The following is a 26,625-nucleotide window of genomic DNA, read 5'->3' on the forward strand; positions in this document are numbered from 1 at the left end:
CCGCCCCTTCTCTTGTTGTCCCCTTGTCTGCTGTCCCTGAAGTTTACTCTGTGTCCTAACACCTGTTCTGGAAATGCTCCTAAATTCTGCTGAGCACTCCACCCTCTAACATTTTCCATAATGTTCCATGCAACTGAAGGCCCCTCCCCGTTACTATTTAGCTTCAAGCCCTATCCACAGATAAAGTGGTGTGATTCGCATGGACTCTGTTTCCAGCATGATTCAGGATAAGCTATTGAGCTCGGATGGGTCAGCACCTGATGAAATGTCACAACATTCAAGGCTACAGGCCTCATGGGAGGTAGTAGTGTATTTCCGGTAGCGCAGAATTGATGGGCTGAAGGGTCTCTTTTGTGCTGCATGATTACGTAACCACAATCCTAAATGGCAACCTCCTTATTTTTAGAAGGTGCTCCCTGGGTGTAGACTCCTGAAGCAGGCAAAACATCATTACCCTGCATTCACCCGACATCCTCCGCCTGGTCTATTTCTTGAACTATTTTGGAACTTTCCCTGAAATTATCTCCCATTCATGAAACTCGAGAGAATACAGGCTTGGTTTATACTGCTGCTTCAGAGGGCCAGAAACCTAGTTTTGATTCCAGCATGTGATGACTGTCTCTGTGCAGTGTGCGCGTTCTCCCTGTGTCCACGTGCGTTTCTTCCCACAGTCAAATGATGAATTAGCCATACTTTGGTATCCATGGATGGATAGGTTGGGTTCAGAGGTCATGGGAGGTATAAGCTTATTGGATAAGTGGGTGGGATGCTCTTCAGAGAGTCGGTGTGAACTTTTGGGTCAAATGGCCTGTTACACACTGTAGGGATTCTATGGTTTTCTTCAGCTCAGGATCTGTGTATCTCCTGTGCTAAGAACAGCTTCGATCCCTCACTCAGTGTCCCATAATCCTGCCTGAGACTCTTGACCCTGTCTAGACATCAACCACCATCCCCCAACTCCCTCAGGGGAAATGTAGAAAGCAGACTGATCCAAAATGTATCAAAGGTATTTATGATTAACATCAAATTACACAAGAACGTTTCCAGTCTCTGCATGATTTTGATTTCTTTTGGGAAAGTTTATTTCTTCATTGGCCAGTGCTGGAAATTCAAACAGTGCAGGCGAGGTTGAGATTGTGACTGCTGTTCCTTCTCCTCCCCAGCAGGGGACATCATGCTCCCATTTCCATCTAGTCCTCCAGCCAACAGCTCTTGTCTGATGGCACACTACTGTTTCACTTGTGTCTGTTGGGAGTCTGGTGTAGCTATTACATTGAAGGACTGGAAAAAAAATTAAAATAGCCCCCACCGCTGTGTGCCTCTCAGCTATTTTGCTTCTTTAGTAACTGAATGATCCAAGTAACCGGATATTTCATTGTGCTTTCCAGCTGCTCTCTGAACCTAGACTGTGTGACTGCATAAATGAATGTGTTGGTGCAGCAACTCATATTCCGCAGCATAAACCCAACTTGTTGAAATATATATTCAAAATCATTGTAATCTCCGGGATAAGTTCCTGTTATAATATAGTATAAGAAATCTATGACATTTACTAACCAAAGGACAATGAAGCTTCCGGATATGGTGAACAGTAAAATGATAGACTTCCTTCTACTCTCCATCTCTGGGTCTCTTTGCTTCTCTGCCTTGTTTTGACCCCTCAGTCCCTTACGGATCCGACTGGTCACTAATATGTATCTGATGGTCAAACAGTTGAATAACAAAATCAAAGCGAATGTGAGAAATGGGGTTAAAATTGTACCAAACCAGTCAAAACCCAGCCACCCAGGGTCTGTATAATAACTTGACTTTGGGTAGCAGTCCCAGGGTACATTATTGATTATCCACCCAGGTCCAAGGGTAAAGTAGAATGGGACATTTTTTAAACAGAGTAGAATGCAGATTGTTGCTAGAACTACCGATGCAGTTTTTCGAGTGCAATATTTTCTTTTCAGCTTCTGGCAACAAATGGCCACAAATCGATCAAAGGAGAAAGCGATGGTGAACCAGACAGAACAGTCCATTGCTGCTCGAAGCAGGACATAATTAACACTACACACGGGGGTGATGTCCAGGAAGGTTCCTGGGAAGTAATAGTAATTGATCCGCCACAGTATGACCTCGGCAATAATGACTAGGAGATCTGCCATTGCCATGGCCAGCAGATAGCGAGTGGTGCAGATCGAGAGGCCACATGTTCTCCTGGATAGGATCACAATTGCAATCAAATTAACTGCAAGGAAAAGTAGGGAAAAGAGACTGCAAATTAATCGATTCAACATTCTGCTGAGCCAGACAGGGGTCCAGCACAAAAGAAATCAGCATGTGCCAAGTTCAGTGTATATACCAAAAGTAAAAATGTGCAAACCTGATCACATTCCCAGCTCCATCTCACTGACAGTTAGGTTCAATAGAGTCAGGGCACAGAGTAATTGGCAACATCCCCCACTGAGGCCGGTTATGAATTTGAATATCTGAATTGGTTTGATTGTCTCTGATTTAAGCTTTGTTCCATTGAACACAGGGGCTGCTGGCTTTCCAAGACCTTTGTAAAAAGATCACTGGACAGAGATGAAGAGAGAAGATAAGCCACTCCAGGGTAAAGCTTGCAACCTTGGAAAATCTCTTCACCTCGTCCCCCATCCATCTATTCCCATGGACTGTCAGATACACTGATATGGAGTACATCAATGTAGGGTATGGGACCCCTACAAATTAGACAACTATCCTCCCTCACCCAAGTAAAAGTCAGATAACGTAGAATCGGAACGTTGCAAAATAGAGATATATTTTTCCTTGAGACAATTGATTTTAACAATGGGAAGGGAAAAATGATGGGCTAATTGGGCACCGATAGAGTGGCAAGCATTAAATAAGCGCACATCAGCATCAGTCAGAGTAAGACCAAAGAACAGTTCACAGCCCACTTTAAACAACCTCCACAGATACAGTCACTCACCGGGAACTCCAATAACAGCAAGGATCAGGTAATATATTTCAGCAACTCTGGAAAATGTTTCACGCATTTTCAATGTGAGGATAAGTGTCTGTTTTGCTGCTGGTAATCTCACAGTCTTACATCTGAGACGATAGACTCCCATTCATTCAATTTATACCCTGTGGAAATATCACGGGAATGCTGAGGTTGTAGCTTTGGTCTAATTCAATTTTCTTTTTACTTGAGCAAACAGATTATGACAAGTGAAGTCAATGCTGTAATTGAACAGATGCGTTTATGAGAATCTGCAATTGGAACTCTCCGAGGGCTGAAGAGTTGTGAATCATATTAATGCAATAATGAATTGAGCTAGTTCTTCCTGTCACCAACAGTCCTAACCCTCACTATTATGTTGTTACACTGACATCCCACACCTACCTGATAGGATCACAAGTATTAGATTCAGTGGATGATAGCCAAGTTTGGTACCCAAGGGGATGGCCACCACTGGGACCTTGGGTTCATATCACACTACAGGTGACCCCCATTGCACAATATACACAGACAGACATGCAAACACACACACAGACAGACAGACACACACACACAGGCAGACAGACACACACACACACACACACCTACAGTCTCATACGCTCACACACACAACCGCACACTCACGCTCACCTCTCATGGATTTGTACCACTCACACTCATACACACACACTCTCACAGACACTCATAAGCCCCCGACCCCCACACACCCACATGCACACATACACATATAAGTTTGTGGGGTGAATTTGTACTCACAGAATTACAATTTATTTTGCTCAAAAACTGCATGAATCCATGTAAGATTCTGTAAATTCGTGTTTTGGATTAGAATCAGTCTGCCCATTGTCACACAGAGTCTCACACAGGCCAGCTCACACCTTAAGTGCATTCAGGGACAACATGGAACCAACTGTTAAAGTTTACTTGAGAATGTAACTTTTAATAAATTTCTGTGATTTAAATATGAAAGAACCGAAACCAACATGTTCATTCTAAAAGACAAGAGACTTAATGAACAAACCAGGTCTTTTACAACATATAATTTCACTTACATCACACTGTAAACTGTTGCTATAAATTCTGTGCCTTACGATCTTATACTCCACAACTACCTGATGAAGAAGCAGCACTCCGAAAGCAAGTGGTTCCAAATAAAACTGTTGGACTATAAACTGGTGTGTGATTTTTAATGAGATTTAGTGGGGTTCTTGAAATATGGGTTGCATTCACAATGTGTGTGTCATGTACATGTATTGTAGTAACTGTCCCAGGCACCTTACACAGCACCTTCCAAACTCACAGCCTCTGCAAATTTTGAAGATCAACAGCAGCAGACACATGTGAACAACACCCCCAGAAGTTTCCCTCCAAGCCATACACAGCCCTGACTTGGAAATAAGCTGCTGAGTGAACATCCAGGATTTGCACCACCCCTGCCCCTCACACGCTGACCACAATCTTCTCAAGGTGAATTCAGGATGGATTGTTGCTATTCTTGTCAACATTACTTACATCTCCTTTCTCTTCCACACTAACCCTTGCAGTAGCTCCCCTCTTTCCCATTCACTCTCTGTCATTTCTACTCAACCCTGTCATTCCCACTCAGCCCAGATGTCTTCCAATCAGCCCTTGTCCTTTCCACTCACTTTCTGACAATTACCCTCGATCTCTCTGGATCCCTCCCCACTCACTGTCTGGATCATAGATCCATTCTCTCTCTCTCTCTCTCTCTCTCTCCTACTTAGCTCCAATCTCTATCATTCACTCTCTCACTCCAATTCTCCACATCTCCTCCACTCAGCCCCTGTCACTCCAACTCACTCTGTCATTCCCACTTACGTCCTGTCTCTTATTCAGACCCTGTCTCTCCCACCCCTTCTCTGTCTGTGCCACCCATTCACTCTCTGTCCCAGTCAGCCCCTTTCTCTCCCATGTGTATTTTTCTATCTGTTTCAGAGTCAGAGTTATTGAAACCTAGAGCACAGAGGAAGGTCCTTGGTGTATCACATCAGGCCCATTAGAAACAACCACTTCAGCTTTCTATCCCATTTGCCAGCTCTTGACCCATAGCCTTGCTTGCCTTTCCATCGCAAGTGCACATCGAAATATTTCTACAATGACATGAGAGTTTCTGCCTATACTGTCCTTGCAGGTAATGAGTTGCAGATTCCCAGCACCTTCTGGCTGAAAACGTTTTTTTTCCCCCATCTCCTCTGAACAACCTGCCCATTACCTTAAATGAATACCATCCACCTCCCCCCCCCCACATGATCATTGATCCCTCCATCAAGCAGAAAATTTCCTTTTGTCTAATCCCCTCATAATTTGAAACATCTCAATCCTGTCACCTCTCAATACGCTCTGCTCCAAGGAAACCTAATCTGATACCTTTAGGGACCGGTGGGCATACATAGCAAGGTCCATTTGATGCTTGTGGCTTCCCGGGAACCTACTGTTCATCATGTATTTCCTTGCCTTGTTTGCCCTGTCCAAGTGCATCACCTCATATTTGCCTTAACTGAATTCCATTTGTCAATGATGAGCTCATTTGACCAGCCTGTCTTGTAGTCTCAGACAATCCTCCTCACTATTTAGCAGCTTGCCAACGTCTGTATGATATTCAAGTCTGAATCGTTTATAGAAACCATTAACAGATATGACCCAAACATTGACCCTATTGGATACAGATTTCCAGTCAGAAAAACACCAGAACACCATCACTCAGTGTTCTGACAATTCTGTTTCCAATTTGCAAAATTTATTTGTATCCAATGGAGTCTTACATTCCCTGGTTCCAATTGACCTACATAAAAAGCATTGTCCTCATCTACACATCTGATCAGCACTTTGAAAATTTAAATCAAGTTGGTCAGATATGGTTTACAAACCCATGTTGACTGTTCTTGACTAATTCCTGCCTCTCCAAATGCACATTAATTCTGTCCCTTAGAATTCCTTCCAATAATTATCCCACTAGTAAGATTAGACTGATTGACCTTTGATTTATCCCTTGCTTCCATCTTGATTAACAGCAACACATTCACTGCTCCCCAGTCCGCCAGCGCCATTTATAAAGCCGGAGAGGTACTGAAAATTTTTGTAAGTGCCCATGTTATTTCCTCCCATACCTCATTCATCAGCGTGTGATACCTTTCATCTGACCCTGGAAATTGATCACTCTTACACCTGCAAGGCCACTCAGAGCCTGAGTGGGGGAACGCTGGTTATCACTGTTGCCTCAGGACGCCAGGGACGTCAGTTCAAAACCGCCCTTGGGCAAATGTCCATGTGGAGTTTTCACAATCAGTCTGTTTTTATGTGGGTTTCCATCGGTAGCCCAAAAGAGTTCAGGTTACGGTGGAGCGGTGGTGATAAATTGTCCCTTAGTATTCTGAGGCATACTCAGGCACCCCACACTCTCAAATCTCAGTGGATAAACGTATTTTATGCAATTTATAGGTTGTGTCTTTATAAGTATGAAAATGTAACTCCCAGTCTTCACAGCTCCCTCACCTCAGATCCCTCACCCGTGGGCGGCACGGTGGCACAGTGGTTAGCACTGCTGCCTCACAGCGCCAGAGACCCGGGTTCAATTCCCGCCTCAGGCGACTGACTGTGTGGAGTTTGCACGTTCTCCCCGTGTCTGCGTGGGTTTCCTCCGGGTGCTCCGGTTTCCTCCCACAGTCCAAAGATGTGCAGGTCAGGTGAATTGGCCATGCTAAATTGCCCGTAGTGTTAGGTAAGGGGTAAATGTAGATGTAGGGGTATGGGTGGATTACGCTTCGGCGGGGCGGTGTGGACTTGTTGGGCCGAAGGGCCTGTTTCCACACTGTAAGTAATCTAATCTAATCTAATCCAGCCTCCTGAGAGCCCTCACTCCCAGTCACCCCCATACTCCCACCCTGATTCTCCACAGACCCCTTCCCACAGCCTCCTCAAATCCCTCACTCCCAGCATCCCCAGAGTCCTCATTGCCAGCTTGCCCTGACACCTCACCTCACCTACCCTCAGCCTGCCTACAGCCCTCACTCCCAGTCTTCCTACACCCTCACTCCCAACCTCCTCAGAGACCCAACTCCCAGCCTCCTCCATGCCCTCCCTACGTCTCCTAAAACCCTCACCCTCAACCTAACCACAGCCTGCACTTGCGGGCTCCCCATTTACCTCACCCTCAGCCACCTCATAGCCCTCACTCCCAGCGTTCCCAGAGCCCCCCCCGTCGAGTTTGGCATCATGAGTAATCACTCTGAGTCCTGTCTCCTTATCTGCTCCATCCACAGGTTAAGTGTCAGCTCATGCACATCCCCGATGCTACATAGTGAGGTTCCAGCTCTCTCTCTCTCTCTCTCTCTCTCTCTCTCTCTCTCTCTCTCTCTCTCTCTCTCTAACGCATCACTGGTTCTGTTTGATAACACTGCTATGGTTCTTGCTCACAGTTTGCACCATCTACCAATCAGTGCCGAGAGTAAGGGTTGGTGGTGGGTGAAGTGTAATTCCATCTTGTTTTTCAAGCTGCTGCCTGGTCATGACTTTGATGTTGCCTGACTTTTGATACTGTATTTGTTACTATTAGTTTTGATTGTCTTCAGGCTAGATTCCCCATTTGTTACGATTCCAGATGGAAGATCTCAAGCTTTAAACTCCGGGGTGAGATGGAGTGAACTGGCCCCTTTTGATGAGAAGCCTCACTTCAACGGTTGCAAAATGTTTAATTTAAAATGACCTCTTCCTCCCAGACCCAGGTTGACCTTAGGATTTATAAGGCGCTAATTTGACCAGGATTTCTTGAATCAACAAAAAGATTTGAGTTTATTCATTCCTAATTACGAGAATCTATAATGCAACATTGCACATATGCACAGATGAGAAATAAAAAGTAGGTCAAAGTGAGATTATAGGTATAACAAAGGCTAATATGGATGTGGTCTGCATGTACATGAATGACAGATGTCTCAATCACATGAGCCTTGCAATGGTCAGAAATGACTTTGATGTTTTTTCTGTCTCACTAACCTTTGTCGATGCACCATTGAAAGCCTTCAATCTGGATGCATCACGGTTTCATATGGCAACTGCTCTGGCCAGGACCATAGGAAACTACAGAGAGTTGTGAAGACAGCCTAGTTAGATTTAGATTAGATTACTTACAGTGTGGAAACATTCCCTTCGGCCCAACAAGTCCACACCGATCCGCCGAAGCGCAACCCACTCATTCCCCTACATTTATCCCTTTACCTAGCACTACGGGCAATTTAGCATGGCCAATTCACCTGACCTGCACATCTTTGGAGTGTGGGAGGAAACCGGAGCACCCGGAGGAAACCCACGCAGACACGGGGAGAACGTGCAAACTCCACACAGTCAGTCGCCTGAGTCGGGAATTGAACCCAGGTCTCTGGCACTGTGAGGCAGCAGTGCTAACCACTAGTCTATCATGGAAACCAGCCTTCCAGGCTTGGCCCCATCTTTGATTATCGTTGCCTCAAGAAGGCAACCAACATAATTCTTTTCCAACTCTTCCATCGGACAGAACATACGACAACTGAAACACACGCACCAACAGATTCAAGGGCAGCTTCTTCAGGGCTGTTGTCCGATGTCTGAATGGACTTCTCAAATTTTAAATATAAATATTAATCTTCTTCTTTGTGCATCTCCTCTGCAGTCATGCCATTGTTTTCTTCACTCTATTCTATTACCCTAAAGTACTTTGTCTGATATCGTCTGCCTATTCCACACATTCATCCTGGAGTTCAGTTACTAGTGGTGCACCGCAAGGATCTGTTTTGGGACCTCTGCTGTTTGTCATTTTTATAAATGACATAGATGACGGCGTAGAAGGATGGGTTAGTAAGTTTGTGGATGACATTAGGGTCAACAGTGTTGTGGATAGTGCTGAAGGATGTTGGAGGTTACAGAGGGACATATATAAGCTGTGGAGCTGGGCTGAGAGGTGGAAAATGGAATTTGATGTGGAAGAGTGTGAAGTGATTTACTTTGGAAGGAGCAAAAGGAATAAAGAGCATTGGATTAATTGTAAGACTCTTGGCAGTGTAGATGAGCAGAGAGATCTCGATGTCCATGTGCAGAGATCCCTGAAAGTTGCCGCCCATGTTGCAAAGATTGTTAAGAACACAGACGGTATGTTAGCTTGTATTTGGAGAGGGATTGATTTCAGGAGCCACGAGGTCATGCTGCAGCTGTACAAAACTCTGGTGTGGCCGCACTTGGAGTATTGCATACAGTTTTGCTCACCGCATTACAGGAATGATGGGGAAGCTTTGGAAAGGGTTCAGAGGAGATTTGCTTGGACGTCGCCTGGTATGCAGGGAATGTCTTACGAGGAAAAGCTGAGGACTTGAGGCTGTTTTGTGGGTGGCACGGTGGCACAGTGGTTAGCACTGCTGCCTCACAGCGCCAGAGACCCAGGTTCAATCCCCACCTCAGGCGACTGACTGTGTGGAGTTTGCACGTTCTCCTCGTATCTGCGTGGGTTCCCTCCGGGTGCTCCGGTTTCCTCCCACAGTCCAAAGATGTGCAGGTCAGGTGAATTGGCCATGCTAAATTGCCCGTAGTGTTAGGTTAGGGGTATGGGTGGGTTGCGCTTCGGAGGGTCGGTGTGGACTTGTTGGGCCGAAGGGCCTGTTTCCACACTGTAAGTAATCTAATCAAATTTTCTTTCGAATGAAGAAGTTTGAGAGGTATGTTAATTGAGACATACCAGATAATCAGGGCGTTAGATAGGTTGGACAGTGATGGCTAGCACGTGGGGGACATAAATTTAAATTGAGGGTGATAGATATAGGACAGATGTCAGATGTAGCTTCTTTACTCAGAGAGTAGTAGGGCGTGGAACGCACTGCCTGCAACAGTAATTGACTCACCAGCTTTAAGGGCATTTAAATGGTCATTGGATAAACATATGGATGTTAATGGAGTAGTGTAGGATAGATGGGCTTCAGATTGGTTCCACAGATGAATGCAACATCAAGGGCCGAATGGCCTGTACTATGCTGTAATGTTCTATGTTCTAAAGCAAAACTTTTCACTGTGCCCAGGTACATGTTCGTAATTTATTCATTTTGTGGATTGTGGGTGTCACTGACTGGGCCCAGCATTTATTACCCGTCACTAGCTGCCCCTTGAGAAGGTGGGGGTGAGCTGTCTTCTTGAACCGCTGCAGTCCATTTGCTGCTGGTAAACCCACAATGCTGTTAGGGAAGGAATTCCAGGATTTTGACCCAGCGACAGTGAAGTAATAGACATATATTTCCAAGTCAGAACGGTGAGTGGCTCAGAGGGGAACTTGCAGGGAGTGGTGTTCCCATGTATCTGCTGCACTTGTCATTCTAGATAGTAGTAGTCGTGGCTTTGGAATGTGCTTTCCAAGAATCCTTGGTGAAGTTCTGCAGTGCGTTTTGTGGATAATGTACAGTAATGCTGCTGCGTGTCATTGGTTGGGGTGAGTGAAAAGTAATAGGAAGGGAGAGCATGAAACTGCTGGATTAACATGAAAATCAAATCTGGTTCTCTGATGTCCTATCACCTCTCCCAGTTTGTACCGTGTGTGACTCCAGACCATCCACAAAGTAATCGACTCGTTTTCTTACTGCCCCCTTCGATCTGCAATGGAAACATCAAACAGGAATAAAAGCAAATCCTCACCAGGTGTCAGTCCAAAGACTGGAAATGGTGAACACTTACCTTGCACTGCCCTCCTCCCTTTTACAATTACTGGCAGAGTTGTCCCATTGGACTCTTCATGCAACAACCCGATGTACTCAGACTGTCCGAATCCCGCCTTAGAGACAATGTGACAGGCTCCTTCATAATGCATCCTGGCAAATCCTTTAACACCAGCCTGATAAACCCACCACTGCTGAACATGGCAGTGTGTTACACAGGAGGGAGTTCACAACATTGACTCCAGATTGCATGAGCTGATAGAGTTTTGACAGCATAGCCCATCATATCCTTTCGTTTCTTCATTCAGAGGTTGTAGACGTTGCTGGGAGAGGCCAGCGTTCATTGTCCATCCCTAATTTCCCGGGGACCGCTGGGAGCCAATTGCATTAATATCCGTCTGGACTCACATGTAAATAAGACTAGGTAAGGACAGTCGTCCCCTTCACTGCTAACATTGGAGGAAAAGGATAAGTTCTTTGAACAACCAGCAATAGTTTTGTGGTTATCAGAATCTTAACAGCAAGTTTTTAGAAAGAGTTGGTTCAAATTTCACTCCCTGCCATGGTAAGATTCAAGGTTCAGTCCCCAGAATATTACTTGATTGTCTGGAATGATAATCCAGTGACAGCACCAGAAGACAACCACCTCCCCTCCAGACTGGACTGGTCATCAAACATCTATTCTCATTCAACTCTCTAACATGGTCCTGTAAGTCTGAATGCCTTGTCGCTTCAAATCCTCATCTAAGTCTTATTTGAATAGATGGAGGTGTCCCTCCTCTCTCGTTCTTTTAGACAATGAATTCCAGATACCCGCAACGTTCTCAGTGCAAACAATTTTCCTCAAATCATCAAAACCTCCTGCTCTTTAACTTCAATTTGTGCCTTCAGGTCATTGACCACTCTATTGAAGGGGAATATTTCACCCTATGAACCGTAGCTAAAGTTTATAATGTAGATTACATTGTCGCTCCAAATCAGACCTCTCGGCCCACTGTATTCTAACAAAATTTTTAGACTTACACAATTAATGGCCGGGTCCTGGGGATGTTGTCAAACAAAAAGGCCTCAGGGTTCAGGTACATAGTTCTTTGAAAGTTACATCACAGATAGGCAGAGTGGTAAAGAGGGCATTTGGCAAACTTGCCTCCATGACTCAGAGCATCAAGTACAGGATTTGGAATGACATATTATAGTTGAACAGGATGTTTGTGAGCCACTTTTGAAATGCTGTGTCCTGTTCTGGTTTCCCTGCTATAGGAAGGACATTATTAAATTGGACTGGATGCAGAAAATATTTACAAGGACATTACAGGAGCTGCAGGGTTTGAGCTACAAGGGAATGCTGAATAGGACCTTTCTCCCTGGAGAGAAGAACAGTGAGGGTTGACCACTCAGAGGTCTATAAAGTCATGAGGGGCATTGATAAGGTGCAGAGCAGTGGCCTTTTACTAAGAAGACGTGCGTTCAGAACTAAGCGAAAAGGTTTAGATTTAGAGGGGAGGGATTTTAAAAGGGAATGAGAGAAAAACGTCTGCACACAGAGTGTGGTGCACGTGTGAAATGAATTGCCAATATAAAGTTGAGAGGCAGGAACAGTTGCAACATTTAAAAGACATTTCGAGAAGCACTTGAAATGGAAAGGTCTAGCGAGATATGGGCCAATGACAGTTAAATCAGACTCATTTGTTTTTAGAAATATGGTCAGCGTTGAGGAGTTGGACTGAAGGGTCTGTTTCCGTGTTGTGACTCTATTACTCAGTAACCACGTGGCCTAGCATACCCCAGAATCTAACATTGCTGCAAAGCTAAGAAATACTGAGTAAAATTTCTGACAACTACTTTTAACACAATAAACACAGTTGTATCTCGGTTTGGATCCAGTACATTGACCTGGGGAGTGCAATGGCAGTTCCTCCATAGATTTCGAATATTTCATGCCTTGGATCTTTAAAAAATTTCATTTTCAATCGGTGTTTTCTCTCAATACCTCGTTCTCGGGACCTTATTTAACAATATAATCTCGATGTTAATGCACACTTCCTGCTACACTCTCTTTGACAACTGGCTATGTTAATGAGGCTGGTACGTGTTTGTCCCATTCACAAAGGTCAGTGTCTTGGCTGTCCCACATACGGTAAAGTTCAGTTCAAGTCACAATCAAAATCAGTGACAAAAACTCAGAAACCTCCACCACAAAGGTAACTTCCGAATTCCAATCTCATGTTCACTGACTGCCACCGTGGGATCTAAACTCCTGACTTTAAGGTGCCATGGTTCCGCCCAGTCAAATGACACTGTTGATGTGGCAGAGTACTTAACATCGCCACAAATGATTTGTAAGTTTATTTTACTGTTTCTTATTTAAAACAAATACACTCAGGAATATCCAATCCTTAACGTTGCGTTGGCACGTTCCGACTGGTGGCTCAGTAATAATGTCATTGGGTTCGGAATGCAGAACAAAGAACAAAGAAGAACGAAGAAAATTAACAGCCCAGGAACAGGCCTTTGGCTCTCCAAGCCTGAGCCAATCCAAATCTACTGTCTGAACCTATCGCACAATTCTTAAACATCTGTATTCCTCTGTTCCCCTTTGACTCATGCATCTGTCCAGGCACACCTTAAATGAATCTACTCTGCCTGCCTCTCCTACCTTTGTTAGTAACAAATTCCAGGCACCTATCACCCTCTGTGTGAAGTACTTTCTGCGAGTAACCCCCTTAAATGTTTTTCCTATAATCTTAAACACGTAACCTCTCATTATTAAATCCCTCACCTTGGGAAAAAGCTTAGCTCATCGCCAGAACTTTCCAACAAGCACCAAGACATGGCTTGGCTGGTGGTGAGAAGGGCTCTGCCTGTGATATCCTTCATGCACGCCCGGACTCTCAGCCGCACTGCACGCTGCCCTCGAAGTGGCTGCGGGGGGGATGAGACTGTCACACACCTCCTTCTGGAATGTGCCTATGCAGAGGAAGTCTGGAGAGGAACGCAGTGGTGCTTGTCGAGGTTCGTCCCGAGCAGCGCCGTGACGCGGGACTCCGTGCTCTACGGCCTGTTCCCCGGGACTCACACCGAGACGAACATTAACTGTGCCTGGAGGATCATCAACTCGGTGAAGGACGCTCTCTGGGCGGTCCGAAACCTGTTGATCTTCCAGCTGAAGGAGTTGACCCCGACCGAGTGTTGCAGACTGGCACATTCCAAGGTCGAAGACTACGTGTTGAGGGATGCGCTGAAGCTTGGGGCAGCTGCCGCCAAGGCGCAGTGGGGAAAGACCACCGTGTAACATCGGCCTGCCTAAAGAAGAACAGGGGGCCCATGCGGACGTTTTTTGGGCTCTGCTGATGCCTCAGCCAAATATATGTATAAGATTGAAAAATGCACAGATCTGTATATGACAAGGATAAATTCGAATCTGTGTTTGTAAATGTGGACATATGTATGGCATGACCAAATGTACAGACCATCAAATCATTTTATGAATAAAGTATATTTTTGAAATAAAAAAAAAGAAAAAGCTTAGCTCAATCCACCATGTCTATATGCTTTGTGATTTTATAGACCTCGATCAGGACCCTCTCAACCTGCTTCTTTCTAATGAAAACAATCCTAACCTACGCAACCACGCTTCATAGCTTGCACCTTCCATTTCAGGCAACATCCTCATAAACTCCCTCTGTACCGTCTCCAAAGCGTCCACATCATTTTGGTAATGTGGTACCAGACCTCCACGCAATATTCTAAATGCGGACAAACCAAAGTCTTGTAAAATTTTAACATGACCTAAGAGTTTTGGGTGGCACGGCGGCACAGTGGTTAGCACTGCTGCCTCACAGCACCAGAGACCCAGGTTCAATTCCCGCCTCAGGCGACTGACTGTGTGGAGCTTGCACGTTCTCCCCGTGTCTGCGTGGGTTTCCTCCGGGTGCTCTAGTTTCCTCCCACAATCCAAAGATGTGCAGGTCAGGTGAATTGGCCCTGCTAAATTGCCTGTAGTGTTAGGTCAAGGGGTAAATGTAGGCGTATGGGTGGGTGGTGCTTTGGCAGGTCGTTGTGGACTTGTTGGGCCGAAGGGCCTGTTTCCACACTGTACGTAATCTAATCAGTTCTTATACTGACTACCCCATCCGATGAAGGCAAGCACACCTTGACCACTCTCTCTCCACCTGTGCAGCCACCTTCAGGAGTGCAATGGACCTGAACTCCCTGATCTCTCTGCTCATCAACTTTTCCAAAGGCTGTTCCGTTTACAGTATAGTTTGCTCTAGAATTAGTCTTCCCAAAATGCATCACCTCACATTTGCCTGGATTGAACTCCATCTGCAACTTCGCCGCCCAACCCTCCAGTCTATCCATATTCTCTTGTATTCTTTGACAGTCCCCTATGCTTTATGCAACTCCACCAGTCTTTGTGTCATCTGTAAACTTGCTGATCATACCAACAGTGCCCTCTTCCAGATCATTTATGTATATCACAACCAACAGTGGCCTCAGCACCGATCCCTGTGGAACACCACTGGTCACCTTTCTCCATTTCGAGAAACTCCCTTCAACAACTACTCTCTGTCTCCTGTTGCTCAACCAGTTCTTTATCCACCTAGCTAGAATACCCTACACACCATGTGACATCACTTTCTCCATTAGTTCACCATGGAGAACCTTATCAAATGCCATTCTAAAGTCCAAATATATGACATCTACAGCGCTTCCTTTAACTATGTAAAGAACAGAGTAACCATTTGCAGAAATAGATTCAAATCTCGATGAATGCAGGTTTGAACTCAGCAAAATCCAGAATCAAACTTTCAGCTTCATGTTGCCCATATCACCATTGGAATAAAAACACAATGCACTTCAGGAAATGAAATATGCCGCCGTTTCCCAGCCTGGGCTCCACGTGACTCCACACCCAGTGATGTGTTGTCGAATCTGAACTGCCTTCTCAAATTGCCCGTGTGAGCCTCTCATTGTCTCATGCACAAGGCAACTCAGGCTGGGTAATAAATGTTGGCTCAAGTCAGTGATGCCCACATTTGGGTCATCTGGACTGGAGGTGTTAGGTTTCTTTGCCATCCTGAATAACTGAGAGAATTTTTTATTCAAGGTGTTGGAATGAGGCCACAGAGTTATTACAGTATAAAGGGAAGAAACTCCACACATTGAGTCCACACTGGCTCTCTGGAAAGCAATCCAGTCAATGTTAATGACCCACTCCATACACATAGAGTGGCCAGGTTATTTCCTGCAGGTCCCGATGCAACACCCTTAAGAAATGTTTCACGATTCCTGCTTTCACCATCCATGGAGACAAGAAGCCCCATGCATTGTCACACACGACATCATTTTTCTTCAAAACGTTGAATCTGTCTCACCCGGTCCCATTATTAATGGCTGATGGAACATACTGCTGGAACGAGACCTGAGCGTCTCTCGTTCAGAAGTCGGTGACACTGAGCATACAGGTGCAGCAGGTATTGATGAAGGCAAATGGAACTTGCTCTTCCGATCTTGGTCTTGGTCTTGCTGCAATTCGGCAGAGCCTTGGTGAGATGGCTCCCGGAATACTGTCTGCAGTTTCAGTCTCCTTATCATCGGAAGGATGTTCTGGTGAGAGAGGGACTGCAATGAATGGTTGCCTGACTCATCCATGGGATGACAGGACTGGTGTCTGAAGAAGGACTGGATTGGTTTGGATTGTGTCCACTGGAGTTTTAAAGAATGAGTTGGTACAGATTTCACAAAAAAAAAACCCAGGAAATTCGACCAGGACCAGAGAGGACAAACGCAGGAAGGATGTTCTTGGTGATGGAGGATTCCGGAAATGAGGGGGGGTCACTGTCTCGTAGATACCGGATAGACCATTTAGGGCTGGGCTGAGGAGGAACGATTTCACCCAGAGATGGGGAGCCCGTGGAAGTCTCTGCCCCAGAAGGTGGATGAGGGCTCAACGTTGAATATTTTTCATGAAACATTGCAATATCGATGACAGGAGTAGGAGGAGGTAATTTGGCCCTTCAACATTCATCACGATCGAGGCTAATTGTCCAAATCGATAGTCTATTCCTGCTTTCTCCGCATCACCATTGATCCCATTGCCCCAAGTGCTATATCTAGTTGCCTTTTGAACACATTCGATGTTTTGGCACCAACTCCTTCCTGTGGTAATGAATTCCACAGGCTCCCCACTCTTTGCGTGAAGAAATATCTCCTCCTCTCCATCCTAAGTGGTCCACCCTGAATCCTCATGCTGTGACCCCAAGTTCTGGACGCACCCACCATCGGGAACCTCCTCCCTGCAGGACCCTTTCTAGTTCTGTTCGATTTTTATAAGTATCTATGCGATCCCAAGACTCATCTGTAATCTAGCGAAAAGAATCCTAATCTCCATCTCTCCTCATCCGTTAGTCCTGCCAGCCCCAGAAACAGCCCGCGCTGCACTCCCTCGAGAGCAAGATCATCATTCATCAGAAAAGGAGACCTGCACACAGTATTCAAGATAAGTAAAGTGAGATATATTTCTTCAGACCAAAGTGTCAAAGGGCATTGGGAGAAGTGGAAGCAGGGGACTAAGATGGATGATCAGCCAAGACCACGTCGAATGGTACAGCAGGTTGAAAAAGTGACGAATGTCCTCCTCCTGCTCCTGCGTTCTTTAAGGTAAGGATGAGCAGCATAAGGATCACAAACAGCAAACCAGCACAGACTACAGATTCCAGCCCTCACTTGGTTCCTCTGGGGTTACTGGGGGTGGTGTGGGGCTTGGAACGGGCAACATACGACTGAGTCATAATTGATATTGTTTTCCATGTCTCTCATGATACGGAAAATGTGGCATCCCTATAATATGGACTGTAAACCTTTAACAAAATGGCTCAGTATCCTCTAAATGATAATTCGGGAAGGACAATTAATGATCTTCTTGCTATAAATGCATGCGTACATTTACCAAGATGTGCGTGACCACTCTGGAGTGTTGTGAGGCTTATAATCATTGATGAACATATACATCCATGAAATTGGAGCAAGAGTATCCCCCACACCCCCAAAAGCCTTTTCTACCATTGGGTAGGATCATTCTTCAGGACTCTGAAGAAGGGTTACACTCCAAACGTCGACTTCTGCGCCTCCTGACGTTGACTGGCTTGCTGTGGCCTTCCAGCCTCTTGCCTGTAGATTTTGGATTCCAGCTCCTGAAGTTTATTCGTCTCTATTTGGGAACGTCATAGCTTATCGGTCTGTGTTTCAACTTCTGACTGCCCAATTTGCCTTTCATTTCCTTTGCTGTGAAGAAATCTATCTAACGTTTGCGAAAAATATTCAATGACTAACCCTCAACAGCGCAATTGCCTCCTGATCGGATCCAAGTGTGCGCAACCACCAGAGGAAACAAAATTCCGTCCCGCCATTAAATGTTAAAACAGTGCTCCAGCAGAATATCAATGCCACTCTACAAGGTAAACTGAATACAGAGACACAGATTAATTCTCTTCCTGAAGATTCCCGTTAGAACCGGAACCTAATTCTCTGAGAGCATTGACACTTGTCCCTCTGTTTGAGGATAATACCCACTGAACTGAGCTGCAGATGCTTCGTTACGTAGACGAATATACCCCACAATTTGGTGGGATCTATAGAATTTAATGTGTGACAGTTGGTGAAGGAAACGTTTAGAAATCAGTCTTTGCTCATTTAGGATTTATTCGCGAGGTGAAAAATTGTTGATGCCCAAATTCAGTGCCCACACATGATATTTGTGTGCAATTATTCAATTACTGCGGTACTACTCGAACCTATACCCGATACAACCCCAACCCTTAACCTAACCTAACTTCACACTGATGTCTGATTTGTACAATTAACAAAGACATGGAGCGTACATGTTCCTTCTCTGCACCTTCATTAGCAAATTGAAATTAAGATTCAGTGTAGCCTGGGAGGCAAGTTTTTTGCCACTTTGATTTTGTTGAATTCACTCTTGGGACTTGGGCACCGCTGAACGGGTGCTCAATAATTCACCATGATCCCTAAATGTAACTTGAGAAGGTTCTGGTGAGCTGGTTTCATGAACTGCTTCAGTCAATGTGCTGCAAATAGACCCATAATGTCTTAAGGGAGAATGTGTCGGACTTCAACCCAGTAACACAGAAGGAATGACTTTTTGTGTGGAAGCACCATCGAATGTCAAGGGGCAGTGGTTAGATTGACTGCTATTGGAGATGGTAATTGTCCAGCCTGTGGCATAGAGGTTAGTTTCCACCTCTTAGCCTAAGTCTGGATATTGTCCAGAATTTGATGCATTGCACATCGACTGCATGAGTATCTGAGGAATCGTGAATGATGATGAGCATTTTGCTATCATCATCAAGCATCCCTACTTTGAACTTATGATCGATGGTAACTCATTGATGAAGCAGCTAAAGACTGTTGAGCCTCGGACATTCCCCTGAGGAACTCCTGCAGAGATATTCTGGAGCTGAAATGACAGCCCTCCCACAACCTCAATCCATCTTCCTGAGTGTCAGATATGATTCCACCCAGTGGAGAGTGTTCCCCCTGATGCCCATTGATTCTAGTTTTCCTCGGGCTCTTGTTTCCGTACTCTCTCCAATATGACCTTGAGAACAAGAACAGTCACCCTCAGCTCCTTCTGCAGTGATCCGTTCTGCATGTTTGTACATTTGTGAGCCAAGGTTGTAATGAGTTCAGGAGCTGATGGGTCCTGGTGAAACCCAAACTGGGCAGGTTATGACTGAGTTGGTGCCGATTGATATTACAGCCATGACACCTTCCGACACTTTATTTATAATTGAACTGATGTGTCAGTAATGGGTTGGGCCAGATTTCCCTGCTTTTTCGGGTATGGTTTATACCTGGGCAAGTTTCTAGTTTGCCAGGTGGAAGTCGGTGTTGTATTGGAGCATCTCAGATCGGAGATGCTGCTTATCCTATTCTTTTCTTTTTAAAACCTCAACTAATGGTGGTTTGTACCGTCACCAGATTATTTGCCAGCTTTTCCCGGTCATGGTCAGGGATCATCAGTTTGATCTTGTTAAGGGAAGATCAAGCCTTACAACTTTGATCGCGAACATTGAGGCAGTGACAAGGAGACTGGTGACAGTCGTGCCCTGGATGATGTACACATGTTTTTAGTAAGAATTTTGAAGAGGCCCCACATGGCAGACTGGCGACAAATGTCAAAGCTCAATTGGGACAATTTGGACCCAAAGTTGGCCCAGTTACAGGGTACCAAGGGTAATAATAAATGGCTGCACTAAAGAATGGAGAGCTGTCTCCATCCTTCACTACTCGGCTCCCCATCCAATTAACTCTGGCAGCTCCTCCCTCATGTCTTTCTCTGTAGCTTTACACAATTTCAACACCATTACATCTGATTCCAAGACTGCCCCTCTCAGTCTGCACTGAATTCTGTCATATTTTGGCCACGTCCTCCCCCAGAGGGTGGGTGGGCGTGGGTAGTTGTGTTCCTTCACCTTCAACGCCTTGATCAAGTCTGCTATGACATGCTGCTAAATCCAGAGTTCCCTGTTACCTCTTGGCTCTACCACAAGCTTCGCCAAACAAAATGTCATAGACATTCCATAAATTCATTTTTTTTCAGATACACTGTCAACCTGATTTTCCCTGTCCCCCTGTGTACTGAAGTCCCCATGAGCACTGTGCTACTCCCTTTCTTCCCTGCCTTTCTAACTTCTTATTTATTTTCTTCCCCACACCCTGGCTGCTCCTGGGAGACCGGTATCCCACTCCCATCAGAGTTATTTCTCCGTTGTATTTCCTCAATTCGATCCACCGAGATTTTAACCCACCTACGTCCATATCACTTCTTGTTACTGATTTAACATCACCTTTATTATCAAGGCAATCGTGACCGCTCTACTTATTAGGCTGTCCTATCAATAATATGCATATTCTTGAAAGATTTCATTCCCAGCCTTGATTCACTTGCAGCCGCATTTCTGTTTTAGCCACATTTCACTTAATAATTCCAATCTGTTCTACCATCTCATTTACCTTGTTTTGTATACTGTATGCATTTCAGTACCACAGCCTCATTCCTGTGTTGACTACTATCCCTTCTCATAGCTGTCCCCATGTCTGCTGCCCCTGAAGTTTACTCTCTGTCCTAATGCATGTTCTGTAAATGCTCCTATACACTGTTGAGCACTCCACCCTCTGAAATTTCCCATAATCTTCCATGCAACAGAAACCCCCTTCCTACCACTATTTAGCTTCAAGACCTATTCACAACCAAAGTGATGTGATTCGCTCTGGTCCCAGCGTGATTCAGGTTAAGCTTTTGAGCTCAGAGGGGGGAGCACCTGATGAAATATCATAACATTCAAGACTACGGGCATCATTCAGTACAAGGGGCTCAGGGAGGTACTAACGTATTTTTGCCAGTGCAGACTCGATGGGCTGAAGGGCTTTTTAATGGCTACTGTAATCTATTTTCTATAATCTCAATCCTAAATGGCATCCTCCTTATTTTTAGAAGGTTCACCCGGCTCTAGACTCCTGAAGCAGGGGAAGCATCTTCTCCCTGCACTCACCCAACAGCCTCCCCCTAATGTATTTCTTAACTACTTTGGAACTTGCATTGAAATGATCTCACAGTCATGAAACTCTAGACGACACAGGCTTGGTTTACACAAAATCTCTTCGTAGGACATCCTCACCATCCCATGAGCAAGTCTGGTGAATGAAAAGGGGACAAGTCAAGATGGCGGGATAACTTACCTTTGCCTCAGTCACATTGCATATCACTTGCAGCTTTCGCAAGAGCTTTTGTGTTAATATGAGTGGGATGCGGACCTGAAGGCCCGGGGCATTTCAACACACGTGCCAGCCAAGGTTTGGGAATCGGCAAATGCCTTCAAATAATCTGAGGGATGCTGAGGAATGTGGTCATCACTTGGAATGGCAAAAAAGGCAATAAATCATTTTAATAGAATTTCAAGAGAGAGTGGTGAAAGGCAACAAGGAAAATTTATTTACAAAATCTGCAAAGATGGGAATCATGAAGAGATTTGTTTGCATCCATTTGCGAGAGCACCAAGCAACTGCGTGTGGCGCAATGATTCAATAACTAACACTGCTCTTTCAGAGGGCCAGAGACCAAGGTTCAATCCCAGCCTGGGGGTGACTATTCCTGTGCAGTTTGCACATTCTCCCCGTGTCAGTGTGCGTTTCCTCCCCCAGTCCAATGATGAGTGGTTTGGCGAATTGCCCTTGGTGTCCAGGGATCTATAGCTTGGGTGCAGAGGTCATGGGATTTATTGGGTTAGAGGATCAGTCTGAGTGGAATGGTCTGTTTCCATACTATAGGGACTCGATGGTCTGCTTTAGCTCTAAATCTGTGTGTGTCCTGTGCTGAGGCCAGGCTTTATCTCTCGCTCAGGGTCCCATTATCCTGCCTTAGACTCTTGACACTGCCCCCTCCACCAACTCCCTCAGGGGAAATGTAGAAAGCAGACCGATTCAAAATGAGTCAAAGACATTTTTGATAAACATCAAAATGCACAAGAACAATTCCAGTCTCTGCATGATTTTGATTTCTGATGGGAAAGCTTACTTCTTTATTGGGCAGATCTGGGAATTGAAACAGTGCAGGCGAGGTTGAGATTGTGACTGCTGTTCCTTCTCCTCCCCAGCAGGGGACATCATGCTCCCATTTCCATCTAGTCCTCCAGCCAACAGCTCTTGTCTGATGGCACACTACTGTTTCACTTGTGTCTGTTGGGAGTCTGGTGTAGCTATTACATTGAAGGACTGGAAAAAAAATTAAAATAGCCCCCACCGCTATGTGCCTCTCAGCTATTTTGCTTCTTTAGTAACTGAATGATCCAAGTAACCGGATATTTCATTGTGCTTTCGAGCTGCTCCCTGAACCTAGACTGTGTGACTGTATAAAGAATGTGTTGGTGCAGCAACTCATATTCCGCAGCATAAACCCAACTTGTTGAAATATATATTCAGAATCATTGTAATCTCCGGGATAAGTTCCTGTTATAATATAGTATAAGAAATCTATGACATTTACTAACCAAAGAACAATAAAGCTGCCGGATATGGTGAACAGTAAAATGATAGACTTCCTTCTACTCTCCATCTCTGGGTCTCTTTGCTTCTCTGCCTTGTTTTGACCCCTCAGTCCCTTACGGATCCGACTGGTCACTAATATGTATCTGATGGTCAAACAGTTGAATAACAAAATCAAAGCGAATGTGAGAAATGGGGTTAAAATTGTACCAAACCAGTCAAAACCCAGCCACCCAGGGTCTGTATAATAACTTGACTTTGGGTAGCAGTTCCAGGACACATTATTGATTATCCACCCAGGTTGAAGGATAAAGTAGAATGGGACATTTTTTAAACAGAGTAGAATGCAGATTGTTGCTAGAACTACCGTTGCAGTTTTTCGAGTGCAATATTTTCTTTTCAGCTTCTGGCAACAAATGGCCACAAATCGATCAAAGGAGAAAGCGATGGTGAACCAGACAGAATAGTCCATTGCTGCTCGACGCATGGCATAAGTGACACTACACACAGCGGTTAGGTCCAGGAATGTGCCCGGGAAATAATAGTGTTTGATTCTCCGCAGTATTACCTCAGTGATAATGACCAGGAGATCTGCCATTGCCATGGCCACCAGATAGTGAGTAGTGCAGATTGAGAGGCCACATGTTCTTCTCGATAGGATCACAATTGCCATCAAATTAACTGCAAGGAAGAGTAGAGAAAAGAGGCTGTAAATTAATTAATCTAGCATTCTGCTTAGCCAGAGAGGGGTTCAACTCCAAAAACAGTCATTATTTACAAAGTACAGCGCACGTACCAAAAATGAAAATGTGCAAACCTGATCACAGTCCCAGCTTCACTGACAATTAGGATTAATAGATTCAGGGCACAGGGTAATTGGAAACATCTCGCACTGAGGCAGGTTTTCAATTTAAATATCTTAATCAGGTTGCATGTCTCTGATTTAACCTTTCTTACATTTTTCACAGTGGGCTGCTGAGTTTTCCACACCTTTGTAAAATGTTGGCTGGACGGAGATGAAGAGAGGTCCCCAGAGAAGATAAGCTACTTCAGAGTATCGTTTGTACTCGAGGAAAATCTCCCCATTCCTAGCCGTTCCAACTCTTCCCATTGACTGTCAGACACACTGATACAGTGTACGTCGATGTTTGGTGTGGAACACTCACATATTAGACAACTAGCTTCCCTCACCCTCATAAATGTCTGATAACTTGGAATTGAAAAGTTGCAAAATAGAGATATATTTTTTTGTTGAGACAATTAATTTTAACAATGGGAAGGGAAAAGTAATGACTTTGAACCTCATGGAATGATTGAGCACCTATAGAGTGGCAAGCATTAAATAAGCGCACATCAGCATCAGTCAGAGTAATACCAAAGAACAGTTCACAGCCCGGTTTAAACAATCTCCACAGGTACAGTCACTCACCGGGAACTCCAATAACAGCAAGGATCAGGTAATATATTTCAGCAACTCCGGAAAATGTTTCACGCATTTTCAATGTGAGGATAAGTGCCTGTTTTGCTGCTGGTAATCTCACAGTCTTACATCTGAGACGATAGACTCCCATTCATTCAATTTAAACCCTGTGGAAATATCACGGGAATGCTGAGGTTGCAACATTGGTCTGATTGAATTTTCTTTTTACTTGAGCAAACAGATTGTGACCTCGTGTGAAGTCAATGTTGTTGTTGAACAGATGCATTTATGAGAATCAGTGATTGGGACCCTCCAAGGGCTGGAGAGGTGTGAATCATATTAATGTAATAATGACTTGAGCTTGTTCTTTCTGTCACCAACAGTCCCATCCCTCACTCTTATAAGCCCATAAGACCAGGAGTCACAGAAGTGGAAGTAAGACCATTTGGTTCACCAAGTCCACTCCTCCATTCAATCATTGGTGATAGGCATTTCAACACCCCTTACCGCACTCTCCCGAATCTCTTAATTCCTTCTGAGATTAAGAATTTATCAATCTGTTGTTGCATTGACATCTCACACCAGCCTGATAGGGTCGCAAGTATTAGATTAAATGGGGTATTTGAAATACGAGTTGGATTCACAGTTGGTGGAGATGAAGATGCAGGATTGTTGTGTGTGTGTGTGTGTGTGTGTGTGTGTGTGTGTATGTTAGGTTTTGGTGGGTGGGTTGTGGAGAGGAGTGGGAGCCATCTACATCATACTTTGCAGCAATTGTCCCAGGCTCCAAAATCACAACCTGTGCAACTTAGAAGATCAACAGTGGCAGACACATGGGAACAATACCCCTTGCAAGTTCCCCTCCAAGGCACACACCATCCTGACTTGGAACTATGCTGCTGTTCCTTTACTGTCGCTGAGCGAACATCCAAAATTAGCACCACCCATACCCCCTCACATGCATATCTAACAATGAGATGAATGTAAATAAGGCAGCTCACCACAGTCTTTTCAAGATCAATTCAGGAGGGACAATTTATGAGTCGTAAGATCATGGAATGCCCTGCCAGTAGCAGTAGTGGACTCTCCCTCTTTATGGGTATTTAAGCGGGCATTGGATAGGTATATGGAGGATAGTGGGTTAGTGTAGGTTAGGTGGGCTTTGATCAGCGCAACATCGAGGGCCGAAGGGCCTGTACTGCGCTGTATTGTTCTATGTTCTATGTTCTAATTGCAGTTCTTGTCCCCTTTACTTACACCTCCTTTCCCTTCCACACTCTCCCTTACAGTATCCACCTCTCTATCCCACTCACTCTCTGTCAGTTCTACTCAGCCCTGTCCCTCCCACTCAGCCCATGCGTCTCCCAATCAGCCCTTGTCCTTTCCACTCATTTTCTGTCAATTAACCTCGTTCTCTCTCTCTCCCTCTCACTCACTTTCTGGCTCAGAGATTCATTCTCTCTCTCTCTCTCTCCAACTCAGCTCCCATCTCTTCCATTCGGTCTCTCATTCCGATTCTCCCTGTCTCTTCCACTTAACCCCTGTCACTCCAACTCACTCTGTTGCTCCCACGTACCTCCTGTCTCTCACTCAGGCCCTGTCTCTCCCACCCAGTCTCTGTCTGTGCCACCCATTCCCTCTCTCTCCCAGTCGGCCCCTTTCTCTCCCATATATATTTTTCAATCTGCTTTAGAGTCAGAGCTATTGAGAGCTAGAGCACAGAGAAAGGCCCTTGGTGTATCACAGCGCGTCCATAGAAACAACCACCTCAGCTTTCTCATCCCATTTCCCAGCAATTGGCCCATAGACTTGCTTGCATTGGTGTCACAAGTGTCCATCGAAATGTTTCTTCAACGACATGAGGATTTCTGCCTACACCATCCCTACAGGCAATGAGTTCCAGATTCCCAGCACCCTCTGGGCGAAAGCGTTTTTATTCCCACATCTCCACTGAATCGGCTTCCCCCTTACATTATATCAATGCACACACCCCCGATCATTGACCCCTCCATCAAGCAGAAAAGTTTCTTCCTGTCCATCCTGTCTAATTCCCTCATAATTGGAAACATCTCAATCCTGTCACCTCTCAATATGCGCTGATCCAAGGAATCTGATACCTTCAGGGACCGGTGGACATACACACCAAGGTCCCTTTGTTTCTTGTTGTTTCCCAGGGTCCTACTGTTCGTCATGTACTTTCTTGCCTTGCCAAGAGCATCACCTCACGTTTACCTTGAATAAATTCCATTTGTCGTTGAACGGCTCATTTGAACAGCCTGTGTTGTCGTCTCAGGCAATCCTCCTCTGTATTTAGCAGCTTGCCAATGTCGGTTTCATATTCAAGTCTGAATCCTTTACAGAAAGCACAAGCAGAAATGGCCCAGGCACTGACCCCATTGGACACAGATTGCCAGGCAAAGCAACACCAGACCACCATCACTCCCTGTGTTCTGCCAAGTCTG

At 45.0% G+C, this 26,625-nt stretch overlaps 2 protein-coding genes across 2 annotated transcripts; both read right to left on the minus strand.

Moving 5' to 3' along the window:
• Positions 1–1,322: 1,322 nt before the first annotated feature.
• Positions 1,323–3,026, minus strand: LOC140492456 (probable G-protein coupled receptor 139). The gene is made up of 2 exons (XM_072591345.1): positions 2,960–3,026; positions 1,323–2,233 (listed from the first exon to the last, which is right to left on the minus strand). The coding sequence occupies exons 1-2, from the start codon at positions 3,024–3,026 to the stop codon at positions 1,323–1,325; spliced, it is 978 nt and encodes a 325-aa protein (XP_072447446.1).
• Positions 3,027–22,564: 19,538 nt separating this feature from the next.
• Positions 22,565–23,416, minus strand: LOC140492377 (uncharacterized). The gene has a single exon (XM_072591297.1). The coding sequence runs from the start codon at positions 23,414–23,416 to the stop codon at positions 22,565–22,567; it is 852 nt and encodes a 283-aa protein (XP_072447398.1).
• Positions 23,417–26,625: the final 3,209 nt, after the last annotated feature.

This window comes from Chiloscyllium punctatum, chromosome 21 (genome assembly GCF_047496795.1).
Source record: "Chiloscyllium punctatum isolate Juve2018m chromosome 21, sChiPun1.3, whole genome shotgun sequence".
NCBI classification, from domain to species: Eukaryota; Metazoa; Chordata; class Chondrichthyes; order Orectolobiformes; family Hemiscylliidae; genus Chiloscyllium; species Chiloscyllium punctatum.